Source organism: Crinia signifera, chromosome 8, assembly GCF_055691185.1.
Source record: "Crinia signifera chromosome 8, ASM5569118v1, whole genome shotgun sequence".
Lineage (NCBI taxonomy): Eukaryota > Metazoa > Chordata > Amphibia > Anura > Myobatrachidae > Crinia > Crinia signifera.
The window spans coordinates 143,490,012-143,504,880 of NC_139224.1; the positions used below are offsets into that span (position 1 = coordinate 143,490,012).

The 14,869-nt window shown below is 43.2% G+C and overlaps 1 protein-coding gene across 5 annotated transcripts in view; it reads right to left on the reverse strand.

Moving 5' to 3' along the window:
- RC3H1 (ring finger and CCCH-type domains 1) overlaps window positions 1–14,869 on the reverse strand; it is a 65,247-nt gene that overhangs the window by 13,793 nt on the left and 36,585 nt on the right. For 2 of the 5 annotated variants that reach the window (XM_083157291.1, XM_083157289.1), the window contains exons 2-8: window positions 11,710–12,094; window positions 5,848–5,968; window positions 4,552–4,791; window positions 4,183–4,358; window positions 3,322–3,522; window positions 2,954–3,086; window positions 1,502–1,620 (exon numbers count right to left, since the gene is read on the reverse strand). In XM_083157291.1, coding sequence (XP_083013417.1) covers window positions 1,502–1,620; window positions 2,954–3,086; window positions 3,322–3,522; window positions 4,183–4,358; window positions 4,552–4,791; window positions 5,848–5,968; window positions 11,710–11,940 — 1,221 coding nt within the window. In that variant the 5' untranslated portion in view covers window positions 11,941–12,094. Of the gene's footprint in view, window positions 1–1,468; window positions 1,621–2,953; window positions 3,087–3,321; window positions 3,523–4,182; window positions 4,359–4,551; window positions 4,792–5,847; window positions 5,969–11,709; window positions 12,095–14,869 lie in introns of all 5 variants that reach the window. The other 3 variants (XM_083157290.1, XM_083157287.1, XM_083157288.1) reach the window with 2 other exon arrangements.

The window sequence follows — 14,869 nt, forward strand, 5'->3', positions numbered from 1 at the left end:
TCCCTTAGACCTCATGCTAAACATCATAGGGTTTAGAATGGTCTTCACAAATAAGCCTGAAAATGTCTTAACGATATCTTAAACATACAATTAAGACTGGGGGAAAAAAGCATCAAGTTCTCCTTTACTCTCAACCCCAAGCATCGGCAGATGGAAATCCCAGAAATATTTAAGGTCCAAACTGCAGTGCGAATGGGTTTCAAGGAGACGTGACACAGCAGGAAACCACTGATCAGTGACCGATACTTTGGTCCGAACGGGGTATTAGCTGGTGAGAACACACACTTGGAAGCTTCCCCACCCCCCGCCAAATGGGATATTACCATGTACTGACTGACAATCTATAACAGACAGGTTTAAGATTTATTATTTCTCACTCAGTCAGCAAAACAAGCAAATGTATAGCAGGATCTAAACTTCAACACCTTAATATTTGTGGAGCAGCAATGTTTCACTTTTTAGATTTCATATTAACGACATACAAGACATGATACACAGCCTCACATACACATACATATGCACAGACACATATACAGTACACACATAAAACTGCAATGCTTTGCTTAGACAGTTACTGCATATGTTGGAGGCATTACATCAGGACTAAAACTAGTTTAATTGCCAACAAATTTTTTCAAAATAAGAAACACATGACAAAAATAATAACAAAAGCATAAACAGTCAAGGACATCAACATAACAGAAACTGCAAGTCAGAAGTGACCCAAATACAGAGCTTCCTGCTTACATTTTCATGACATTTCAGACTTTTATAATAAATACGGAACTTGATATTCAATTAGATACACAAAGTCAGAACTGAAGATGTTTGAGGAGGGGGTGGTGTGCACTGGGAATTGTATTCGAACCATTCAGAAGCTTTACTATGTAGTAATGGCCTTATCAAACAAATACAAATAGCTAAATACCATAACGCTATCATTTAACTATATTTATTTACTTCTCTAATGTCTCGTCCTTACCCATTCTTGCATATGTGCTTCCATACCTCACCAAATGTCACCTATTCTCCAAGGGCATAAATCAATTGTTTTCCCTGGAGGCTGCCACTGGTGGGCACCCAAAGGAGCAATTCAATTCTTTCTCCCATTCAGACGTGACTGCAATGGGGTGAAACATATCTGCTCACCAGCTCCTGATGGGGTGGGAATAAATGAATGGAAATTCTGTGGTTTTGGCACCCTAGCCAGGAGTTCAGCTACTAAACGGGTTTAGTCAAGTCGGTTTTAGACCAGCGCTATAATTAATGGACAACCAGAACAATTGAATTACTACATTAAGCACGTCAAGTGCGGTATTAAATATGTGCTAACAAAATTCTATTCACTGTCGCTACCTAATACTAAAATGATATGTCGTTTTTTGATCCTGCAGCAGAAGACACGTTCACTAGTCTTTCCAAGTTATCAACTTCTTTGAGAGAAATTTGGTAGCTCTTGCTGTGGTACCTGAATTATGTGGTAGCTCCGTGCCTCGCTCACCTGCTGCTGATCAGTCCCCTTCTTGCTGTGGTTCTGGATGTAGTCAACCAGCCCATGCACAACAGTCTTAACAGCCACTAGACCGTTCTCTAGCTGCTCCCATGTTGGAGGTGGAGCATCTGCAAAGGAGAAAAACAAAACTTGTTTTACAGGTAGTAGAATAACCAATTCCCTTATGGAACATTAAAACGTTCACTAATGTTAGTGACGGGTATATTCAATGTCAAAACTGCCGTATTGCCGAAAAGACGGCATTTTTCGACAAGAATAGATCGGAAGGGGTTTATATCTTTTCAATGCGATCTGGTTTTTATCCAGCAGGTCAAAATGTTTCAACCTGCCGAAAAACAGGTGGATTAATGGAATAGCTGCTAATCCTCCTGCTTTGGATGGAAACACTGCCAAAACCCAAAGGTTCTCAATCCGACATAAAAAGATGCCGGACTGTGGCAGGGAGGACGGCGTCGAGTGAGCAGCAGCAGTTTACACAGCGCCGTCTTCCTGTCCGCCACCGCCCGCTGGGCTGGGTGAGAGCAGCTCCCGCTGCTGTGCTCAATCGGTGCCTGCACCGGCCTGGGTGAGCCTCAATCAGTGCCCAAATCTGACATCGGATTTGGCTCCTGCATTGCGGAATGGATGCTGGATCCATTCCGGCAAAAGAATTTCGGAATGGATCCGGCATCAATTGAATATATACCTTAAAGAAGCAATGAGGAACACGCGACAACAAGCAAAATTAAGTATGGTCTCTAAATAACAGAGGGAGGAGAAAAGAGTATCTTTAACTAAAAAAGATTTAAATTGCATCCAGTTAAATAATGATGGTTACTACAATACATGGAATTATGGGGCAGATGTATAAAGCCTTAACAAGAGATAAATGCAAGGGTGATAAAGAGAGATAAACGTCCAGCCAATCAGCTCCTTACTGACTTTTTTCAAACACAGGCTGTAACATGGCAGTTAGCAGCTGATTGGCTGGACATTTATCTCTCTATCACCCTTGCATTTATCTCTTGTTAAGGCTTAATACATCTGCCCCAATATCAGTACCACCTCAGACTAAAACATCCTGCTGAAGTCCCAGAAACATTATTACTTCCGTTTGACCAAAAGGTTATTAAAGAAACTATGGCCACAATTTGTTCCCATGGTTGCAGAAGTTACTATGGCAGCAAATGACTGGCTGTCAAATGGCAGGAACAGCAATTTCCTAGTTTTCAGACTATTGTTAGAAGTCTCTGTTCAACTACAGGAGAATGTAAAAAAAAAAAAAAAAATTCACCCAAAAATGTAATTCAATTTGCAATAATTTTCTCAAGCGGTTCCTTCATAAAATAAAAAGTATTAACATTGTTGCAATGAAACTATGTCTATGAATAAGACGGACGAGATTGGTATATTTCCTTGTTTCCACAGCAACCAAGATTTGTCCTGCTTTGCTGGACTTACCAGGGCTTGGGTCTATATTTGCCAGCAGCTCCAAGTGAGGTCGTAATCTGTTCAGATTGGCCGGGTCTCCAGTCCTTTGCAGAGCAATGGTCAGTTCCTGGACGCTCTGAGCAAACGAGGCCGGGGTCTGCAACTTAACAAAACCTTCCTTGTAATAAATTAACTACAAAAGTAGCCTTGTCTTTTAAATTAAAAGATAAAATCATAGGTTCTAGACCCACATTTTTGGCCCGAAGATTAAACCTACTAACTTAACTGGTGAATCACGAATAAAGTAAAAAAAAAAAAAAAAAAAAAAGAAGAGTAAAGTAACGGGTGTGAAGATGAAGAGAAGGAAGAAAAGGGAGGAGCGGGAATGAGGCGGTTACCTTGTCAATTATGGACTGCATGTGGGACTTGTGAGACTGATCCCCATACAGTAGCGAGGACCACTGATCTGGGGCAATGCGCAGGCCGGCCTCCATGGCGATCTGCACAATTTGAGAATCATGCTCTCTGCGCAAAGCTTCATAAGTGCGAAACTCCTCCTTTAACTGCATCAGGGAGGAGTCCTCATCACGCTTTGTCACCTGGAATGATCAAACAAGTCCTTACAATGGGAATATTTCATATACATACTTAGATCCACACATTTATTAACAAAACTGTAAATATTTAGGAACCCCTAGCCCTACTCCCCCCCCCCCCCCCCCACAGACCCCTTGTATGTAATAATTTCAAACAGTGTGGCAATCTACAGCTCAACACTCCTGCACCAAACTCGCAAGACTCCCAGCAATATGAAGAACAGCGCTCCTACAATCTAAAGGTCCATACACACTGGGCGATTTTGCCCAGCATATATGGACAGCGATGACGGCTGTCATCATTGGGGGGAAAGCTGCTCATTGCATACACACTAAGTGGCTTTCTACCTGCCTGGAGCTGTCTGCAGGGGGGGGTGTGGGGGGGGGGTGGACGGATTTTGCATAGCGCAGCGCTATGCAAAGTCGTCCACAAAGCCGCTCATCTGCTGGCAATACAAGCAGATAAATGGCTTTCCCAGGGATGATGCGGGAGCGCGCATCACCGCTCATCGCCGGGCTGTATACACTGGGCAGCTTTGAGCTGAAAGCCGCTCATACTTGGAGTTTCGAGCGGCTTTCAGCTCAAAATCACCCAGTGTGTATGGGGCTTAACAGTCTGGTTTCTTGCATCCCTGTTGTAAGCAAACTAAATATATACCTTACCTTAAAGCAAGAGGCTCTGTACAAGAGTTGGACAACATGCCCAATGCTAGTTTTCGAGGCTTGTGGAAAGCGCGGTTCCAGTCTTTGCACCACAAACAAAACCAGTACTTTCCGCGAGAGTGCAGATCCGTCTTCCAGAGCCAGGAGGACAAGCTTTAAGGCTTCTTCCTGCATGGCTAAAATGCAGATGATTTCAGTTATAAAGAAATGTCTGTTAGTTAAACCAGCCTGAAAGGGGCCATTGTTCTTCTAGTTCACATACTTCATAAGTCATTTTCACTCACACAATGCAGAGATCTAGCGTTAAGTCTAGAAATGAATGTATATAATTTTAGGCAAACAGATTATACAAGATTTATGTTGGGGTACCTGGTCCCAGGAACTGGCAACCGCGGGCACGAACGGCCGCCCACAAGTTAGAGGAGAGTTGTTGGGGGTTCTGGTGTTGCAGTATAAGCTCGGTGACTGTTCTCTCTCCCAGGGAACGGGCCGCTCTCATCGCTCGAATACGTCCCTCCTCTTCCACCAGCTGGCAATGAACAAGAGTCACCAGTTTCCTCTGCATGGGGCGGCTCAGAACACTCTGTGTGGTGCTGTTAAGACCAACGCCTGACGGAATGCAACGGAACATTATTATATTAAAACCATTTCTGGTTAGATGGATTCTTATTTATTAGTGCACTTTTTTTTTATTACATCTGTAACACCATGGTTTAAAAAAAAAAGTACATAGAATTATGGATCTAAAACACTATTTTAAATTAGAAGTACAATATTACAATAACCCATAGACAAATAACAATGTATAAGGTATGCATGGGTATATTTTAGAAGAATACAGTGGTTAGAAGACAAAAAATTTATACAGCACAATTCTAGGTTTTAAATGGTCTTAAAACTAATAAAAACAACCATAGCAGGACAAGTCTTAATAAGGGAAAGGACCGCAATGACAGCGATGCACAGGGAGATATAATGCAGCGTTATTGGTCAGTTTATTTTTCTATTTTGTGATAAATGTTAAAGCGCCTTCATTATTCAGAAAAGCTCCTTTACAGGAAAGGCAATCAATAAATAAAAATAAACAGAAAATGAGCAGCATTTGATCATTGCATACCAGGTACAGACAGGAAAGCAACCTGTCTGCACATAAGTCCAAGTGCACTATGGGCCCTATTCAGACCTGCCAAACGCTGCCCCCCCCCTCTCTACCTGATTTACCACACTATACTGCGAACAGATGTGAGGTCATCAGCCCACCCCAGCAGAAATGACAGGTGCCTGCTACACTGGCGACCTGCTGCACAAACAACTGAATAGCTTCCATCACCTTATATGGGGGTTATAGCAGCGCAGAACATTTGCATACGATTCATAAAAAATTCATAATTGATAGATGGAAGTACATTTTTTAGCAAAACCCAAGCGCTGTATCATATTTTTCTTCTTTCTATATTATTTGGGAGCTTTACACCCTCCCAATACAGCAGCTATAGCAACTCCGGTGGTTCCTCTCTTCTTCCTTGCATATGAAGCAGTTAAGCAATACTTTGTTTCATTAACCCTTACCATCCAGGTACAAAGACCCGATCCTTGAGTTTTCCAAGCTGTAAAAAACTGCCTATAAGAATAGAGAGGGCAAACAGTGATAGAGTCTTGTCCTACCTCTGGCTGTACTGAGGGGCTTAAGGTATAACGCCAACTCTTCCACACACTTTCTGGCCTCATCATAGTGCTTGGTATCTTCCGCTCCGCTGCACAGGGTAATTGGCTGCTGTTCAGGTACCTGCCGGACAAACAAGTATGAGTAGACCTAGTCTGGCTAAAAACTACTAAACCATCACTAACACATATATTGCCATTTGTAAACGATATAGTGTTCATTATGCAAATTCAAGATGATAGACAGATATACTTACCCTACCACAATTAAATACAAGCTAACCCAATTATTACAGCTTAAGGATTCGGAGACTCAACCAAGGACAGTGAGCAAGATATTTTTTCTGCAGTACTCAATTAGGATGTACGGAGGGTACCAATCGCATAGGACCCTCTTTGATACGGAGGCAGATGGACTCCCTTGTTTGTTCCAGAGTATATCAATCAAATTAGAAGTGACAAATTGGAGGTGTGCTAGACAAAAATGGAGCAACAAGAAGAGAAGAAAGCGGTTGTATGCGTGGTGCACCTATAATTTGAAATAAATTGTGTCCTTTATTGGATTTATTAAGAATTTGCTAAATATAAAAAGATATTAAAGTAAATTGAGAAAGATGGAAATAAAGCGTGTTAAAATAAAGTGGCTCGCTGAGTATGCACCGATTTATGAAATATAATCTCTTGTATGAGGGAATCACCAGGCAGTGAACCTCTTGTTTTTATATAATAAACTTTTCGTTTTTATATTCGTCCTTCTTGTTCCTTCTTTTATATATAACAATTGGGTATATGGTGCTCACAAAGTAATTCTTCACATTACCACACGTGATCAATGTAGACACATATGTTTATATCATAACCATGTGTATGATGATGTGTTAGTCTTATTCAGAATAATCAGGGGTGATAATAAAGTCTGCCAATAATGATCGTGGGAGTATTGTAAATGGTCAGATCGGGCACTATCTGAGCAGTGCAAAATTTTTACGTCTATATGTCATGCAGACCATCAAAAAATATATCAGTGTGATCAACCCTCGTCGTTCATGAGATTTACCATTAGTGATTTATATTACAGATTATATATGTGGTTTAGAGTCAGCAATAGTCTTAAGGAAGATTTTTGTGTGTGACCAATCAGGTAACAGTTGCTGTTTATGTACTGTATAAGAACATAACTATTCAGTTATGGCCATTATGGCAGTTATACCCCTTTCACATCACAGCTAATTAGCGGGTACAACCTGGTTTCTTGCCGGTTCGACCCAGTAATTAGTGTGATGTGAAAGGGGCTACTGGTTACAGCCAACCGGTGGCAGCACAGAAATCCGAACCGGGTAAAAAGCAGAGATCTTACAGGTTCGGTGCAGTGTTGCTGTGCAGTGTAAACAGGTTTATCGAGTCGAGCGACTCGTTCCCCATTCACACTATGGACTAAGCAGCGCCAGCTCTAAGCGCTGCATCGCCCCCGATGACACTGACGGGCCCCCACATGATGTCAGCGAACCAGCAATATTGCCGGTTCGCTGCAGCGATCTGAACAGACCGCACATGCAGGGTGGCACCGGGACTGAACCTTTTCAAAGTCCCGGTGGGACCCTGCATTTGCGATCTGAAAGCAGCATCAGTGTCCTAGAGAATCTCTTCAGGGACCATATTCTGTTACATTATCAGGAGAGAGTGCAGTGTAAAACATAATCAAATAGAAGCATAGAACAAAAGAAACAAAGTTGCATCAGATTATTCTGCAACGGTGTCTTTTAGATCAGATACCATGAGAATAAGCCTGTTATTGTTTAGCTTCCCTATTTGTGGAAATTGTGATGATCTTTATTGACCCAAGTGTTCGAAGGCAATTAATGGTATGTTAAATTAAGGTATTCCCAATACGTAGATCATCAGGTGCTCACAGTTATCTCATAGGATAATAAATATTGCTTTTTAAAGGGGTATATTCTAGTAATAAGTAACGTCTAATTGCCCAATATTATCACATGAGGAAACTGAAATAGTCACAGTTATTGCAGTAACCACCGTCACTGCTTGAATGGCTGTAATCGCTGTGTCATATATTATATAAGACTGATGATAAACTTAAAATAGTCCCTGGTCTGCGGTCACTTAGGGCAACTGAAATCATATACACATTTGTTGTCTGTAAATCACATTGGTAATTCAGTGGTTAATTGCATATGGTGCCATACCATCAGCAATATGGCTGTAGATGCAAAGAGGCTCACTATCACTGCTTAAGTGGCTGTAATCGCAATATCATATATGTAGCTGTGCTTAGACAAAATAGTCCCTAATCTGCAGTCACTTAGTGTACTCCGTCTCATGTACACATTGTAAATCACATTGGTAATTCAGAGGTTAATGGCGTGTGGTGCCGTGGCATCAGCGTGAATGCAAAGTAACCTCTTACCGCTACCCTGAAAAGGGCTGTGGAAAAGAACCGCCTGTTCACGGACAATCTGAATCACATTCAAATCATGGTGCAATAATCAGGTCGCTACACCGCTAGCCGGAGTGCGCTTAAGCTTACATTTATAATATTCTTATACATAGCTGTGTACATAAACATATTGCGAGTGCCGTGATTTATCATACCATTAATTGCTGAGGCACACTTGGGTCAATAAAGAACATCACAATGTTCACAAATAGGGAAGCTCAACAATAACAGGCTTAAGGTGCCCATACACTTATTCGATTTGGGCTGATTTCGCCCAATTCAGACGGATCAGGGTCGAGAAATCGGATGCGGGCCCAGTGCACATTGGGTCGGACCCTACAGATTGAACCTGCTGCAGGTTGAATCTGTAGGATTGGACCCATCAGCGGACCATATGTCCGATATGTAGGTGTGTAAAAAGATACCTGGGCAGCGTGGGCTCTAGGCTGCGTGTGCAGTGGTGGAGTGGGCAGTCCGCAGTGTCTGGGGAAGCACTGAGTGAGCAGACACTGCGGAGAGCTGCGGCAGAATTCACTCAAAAGAGTGGCTGAGAGAGAGCACTTACAGCCAATCAGCGGCCGGCCTATATTTTGAATTTCCAAATTCTGCCGCCATTAGAAATGCAGTAAGTAAGATTACATCTTTCAGCAAGTGAATGTCTTAAGGCCCTCATACACTATGCAATTTGGCACGCCAAAACGCATATGGAGACATCCCCTCCAACCCAAAGCGCTGCCCCGTGCGCATCGAATCAGAGTCAGGAGGTCGGACGGGCTGCACATAAGATTTGCTAAAACTTATGTGCTGCCCAGAGCCGTGCTCCCCCGCAACGGGGGACCTACCAGAGCTGGGCGCAGGGAGCTGGGCAGAGGAGGAAGCCGCTGCTGTTAGAGGAAGCAGGGGGGGGCTGTGCAGAGTACCAGGGAACCGGGCAGAAGACGCTGCAGCGCACTTATGACTAGTTGCTTGGGCTTCTTGTGGTGTCCGAGGGGATATAGATATATATATATATATATATATAGATATAGATATAGATATAGATATAGATATAGATATAGATATAGATAGATATATATATATATATATATATATATAGAGATATATATATATATATATATAGAGATATATATATATATATATATATAGAGATATATATATATAGAGATATATATATATAGATATATATATATATATATATATATATATATATATATATATATAGAGAGAGAGAGAGAGAGAGAGATATAGAGATATATATATATATATATATAGAGATATATATATATAGAGATATATATATATAGATATAGATATAGATATAGATATATATATATATATATATATATATATATATAGAGAGATATATATATATATATATATATATATATATATATATATATATATATAGAGAGAGAGAGAGAGAGAGATATAGAGATATATATATATATATATAGATATATATATATATATCTATATATATAGATATATATATATCTATACACACATACACATACACACACACACACACACACACACACACATATACACATATATACACACACACACAAAAAAGGTATATATCTCTCTCTACTGGACAGTGAACATGATGCTGTAATACGCGTGCGCTCGCCACGCTTCGGGCTCGGAGGCTTGCCACACTTTATAAAATCAACTTCACGCCGACGTGGATAGTGGGGGTATGAAAAGGTCGGAGGACGCGTACCGCCGCCCCTCGTGGGCTCGCTACGCTTCGGGTTGGCATGGATAGTGGGGGGCCGTTAATGTGGGGGCATTTTACATATTTCTTACCCATCAGGGTGGGTATACAATTAAAAATCGGGTCTGGGGGTGCCATTTAACATGGGACTCAATGGCAAATCGTGTCGTATCGCATGCCATTGTAATGGCATGCGATGTGACCCGATTTTAAAATTGTATACTCAGCCAGGAAAAAAGGCTGAAATCGGGTCCATCGCATACCTTAATTAGTGGTATGCGATGCGATGGGCGCCGTGATAATACACAAGTACCAAGCTTCAAAAAGTAATAATGTGGAGATTGATAAACAACGAGCCAATCAGCTCCTACCTGTCCTTTTTCAAACCCAGTCTGTAACATGGCAGCTAGATGTTGTGTGGCTGGCTGTTTATCGCTCTCCATTTTATCACTTTTTGAAGCTGGGTACATCTGGCCCTCAGTATCATGTCACTCTCTCCTGGCACAAGTCAGTATAAAGTACAGCAAGCCCTCCCTAATGAAAAATGATGCAGTCTGCCAGGGTAAGGACACAAAGGGCACATTTCACTTTCATCAACCAGTCTCAAGGGTGATTAAGCCAGAAACTACTTTAAAAATGGTCTCCTCTCTCATTCAGATCCCTTCCCTGACACTGTGTAAGCTTTTTCAAAGGGAGCAGCTTCTTAAAAGGTGGACAGAACTAACAATGCAAAATCCAGTCATGAGAAGAAGATGAAACGCTTTTCTAGATTTTTCTTCATGTAAGAAACAGCACAAAGATCCTTCCTGGATATCACCGTAATGAAAAGAAATGACAGAAGGCTGTTCCACTGTAGTACACCTTCTGTCACTCATCCATTATACCACTTTTACACCAGAATGCTGGGTAGGACATTGCCAGGGCATGCCCTGCCTCAGACCCCATTTACACTGCACTTCAATCTGGGTTATTCCTGTGTAATGCCCTATTACACTGAAAACGGATCAGCCCTGTCTTTCCTTGCTGGTGTCATTAAAAACGGACCCTTTGGGCTGTTTGAGATGAGGTCAAAAGAAAGGGAAAAGGGAGGGGGTGGGGTCTGCCAAATAGTCAGGCTGAGTGTGATGCTTTGGGACACACTGCGAGACAGCCAGCGTGTGTTGCTGCAGATGAGGCTGTAAACACACTGGGGAGAGTGCTTCCAGCACAGACTGTTGCTGTAGTGTAGGGTACAGGCTGCACACAGCGTGGCAACGCTGCTTCTGCTGCTGCTGCTCCATGTGCGGGTCTCCGGCAGATGACATCATCTGGCAGAGCCGCAGAACCACCAATCAGCTCTTCGCGGCCTTCTCCCCACCAAATAACCAGGATAATGACCATATACACCACCCTTAGCCCCAGATAAGCCCCTTGTCGACCCTAAACATATAGACCCTAAACAATAGTACCAGTGTTATTTTTTTCAGCCCATTAACACCGGAGTGGAGCGGCAATATCTCGTGTCCATCCTCTGGTGTAAAAGGGGTATTAGTAGTTCACGAGATGAATGACACCGCATGATGAATGTATATCTATTAGCAGCAGTAAGTCTATCTCATGCAGGCAATAAATGGATTACAAGGGGAGCAAAGCTGGCTGGTCAGAGACGACCAACCCAAGGACCAGAAAATGAAGCAGGCACACGGGCACTAACCTGAGCTCCCACCAGCTGTAACAAGGCCGAGTTGACAGGCAGCAACTCAATGTCGGTGTTTATGGTGGTCTGGTCGAACGGGCAAGCCTTGCGGTGAAGCTTGTTCAGGCACATCTTGCAAACTGTGTGCCCGCAGCCCAGGCTGATGGGCTTCCGGATGGTTTCGTCGAAGGTCTGCGTGCAAATGGGGCAGGACAAGAAGTCGGTCCATTGTGGAGCTTGTACAGGCATGTTGTCCTGCTTGAAAATAGGAGCTTGCAAAGCAAAGGGTAGGGCGCTTAAGCACAGATTCCACTGGAATCAAAAAACCTTTCCAAAATAAAGTTTGTCTTTCTTATATATCTTCTGTAAATACAGACAGTCAGCACATAGTGGAAAATGCGACCTAAAGAAAGGGGAGACAGAAGGAGAAAGAAAATAAGTCAGTCAACGGTAATGGACAGCAGATATTAAATGTAGCTTATAAATATACTTATTTCATATACTAGTTACCAGCTTGTTGAGGTGACGGACCACCACAAACAATGTCATCAGCAGAGGCAGCTGTGTGCAGGCGCCATCTAGTGGCCGGCATAGAGCAAAATACTTACACCCCCCCCCCCCAATCATCATAGGAGGTCAAGTTACAGGGCTTCATTTGGACAGGTGACTACTTTTCTACCAACTAGCTAGTTTTGGTAAGCCATATATATATCTTATGCTGTGTACACACGGGGGCGATAGGGGCTGAAATCGCTGGGAATATGGTCGCTGAGCGACCATATTGCCAGTGATTGGAGTGTGCACCAGCGATAAATCACCGGGTGCGCGCTCCCGTTTTCAGCCCCTGAATGGTCGCTGGTCGGAGGAACATGCTCCTCCGACCAGCGACATCCCCTGCCTCTTCACCCAGCAGTGTTTAAATTTTCATCTGCGACCATCTCTGGTCGCAGACGAAAACGGGACACGGGGCAATATGATTGCTGAGCAATATATATGTACGCACCTTTAGTGATAAGACCCCCCCCTGTCCCAATGGTCGGGGGTTTGTGAATGCGCAATAATGCACATGTGCAGACCACGGGAGCGAATGTCTCACTCGCCAGAGAGTTTAGTCAATGATGGGCGGGGCATGGGGCAAACGCACAAAAATGGTAAGATTGCCCATGGAAACGCTGGCTATATCCATGAATCCTCAAGGCGGGAGGCTGACGTCACATGACATCACCTCCCGCCCCCCAATTCGGCGGATACCGGGCATCTGAAGAGTATGTATAGACTTTTCAGAGCGAAGGCTAGAGAAATCAGTCGTTGGTGAACGACCATTGATTGATTTCTCCTCCGTGTGGCCTCATGCGAGCGAATGTGTTTGCGTACACATGCCCTCACATGCTAGTGCGGGGATTCGCACAGAGGAGGGGGGGGGGGGGGGCATGCATCTGGCGGGGTAATGGTTGCCTGCTTGCTAGGCCCATCGTTTTAATATCACTAAACAATAGCAGAAAGTCCATTTGCAAGGCAGCCAGAACATTGTAAGTCAGGCATCAATCTAAAGCGTGCACACACATGAACTGGTTTATGAAAGAGTAATTATACAGAACAGGGGTGATTTCATCCAACATTAACTATATGCCACAGGTCCACCCACATAGTTTACACCCTACTGAGGATCGCAGGCGTAACTGGGTGAGGTTTGCAGCCACACACATTACTGGCACAATCGCCAATAAATGAATCCCCCAATTAATGGTTATCATTTCTCTGCAAGCAGGGGGCACACACACACATATATATATATATATATATATATATATATATATATATATATATATATATATATATATATATATATATATATATAACTGTATATCTGCAGTAATAAGGCTGCAGAACTCAGCAGAGAATAATCAGATGGCAGTGGCAAGAGCACAACAGTTACCTCCTCTTCTAACTGATCTGATATTGCAGCTTTGGGCCTTTGAGTGCCAACGTTGCTGTGAGCAATCCTCAAAAAAAAAAAACTCAAAAAAATGTCCCTCACAGCCAAGTCAATTAATTGAAGATTAGTTAAATATTGCACCCCCCCCCCCCCCCCCCAAACAAAAAAAAAAGAACAGTCGCTGTGAGCTGTGCCGGCATTTTTTATGTTTATTTTGAGGCTTTCAAAGCAACGTTGGCACTCAAAGGGTTAAAAAATAAGGAATTTGGTACTCACCGATAATTCCCTTTCTCCAAGGCAGCAGGGGACACTGCAGTCATCACCTGTGGGATAGTGTTGGTGCTCTGAGGAGTCGGCACTTTAAGAAACTTTAGAAATGGCTGGCTCCTCCCCCCACTATCCCCAACAGACCCCAGTCTTAGTAAAACTGTGTCCGAAATAGGGAGAGACCAAAGCAAGAACCCAGAAGGAGGAGGAACTACGACATACGAAGAAGAAACCATAAGGTCAAACAACCAGAGACACACCTGTCATACTGTAAATATATACATAAATTAAAGCTTTACCACAAATGGCAACATAACCAAACGGTCATCAAGTCATACCTCTGACCTGATCCAAACATTTTCCATCTATATGAGATGTCTGAAACAAAAACCCTGACAACCTGATAGGAAGCCAAGCGCTGGGTGGGCGTGCAGTGTCCCCTGCTGCCTTGGAGAAAGGGAATTATCGGTGAGTACCAAATTCCTTATTTCTCCCTCGGCCAGCAGGGGACACTGCAGTCATCACCTGTGGGAATAGTACCAAAGCACTACTCCCGGGCGGGACAGCGCTGCGATTCCTGCAACACTGCCCTGCCAAAGGCCGCCTCTGGCCCGGCAAAGGTGTCAAACCTATAAAACCGGGCAAACGTATTTGAGCTTGACCAAGCGGCTGCCCTGCACACCTGTGAAAGAGAAGCCCCCCTTGCCAGAGCCCACGAAGTGCTGACTGATCTGGTCGAATGAGCCGTAATTCTGGAAGGAGCATCCCTTTTTGCATGGACATAAGCTTCCCTTATCGTTAGGCAAATCCAACGAGCCAATGTTCTCTTAGTCGCAGGCCACCCCCTTCGTTCAGGACAATAGAGAACAAACAAACTGTCTGACTTCCTTATGGCTGCTGTCTTGGAAAGGTACACACGTAATGCTCGAACCGCATCCAATGAAGCCGAGCCCTCGGCAAAAACCGGAATAACAA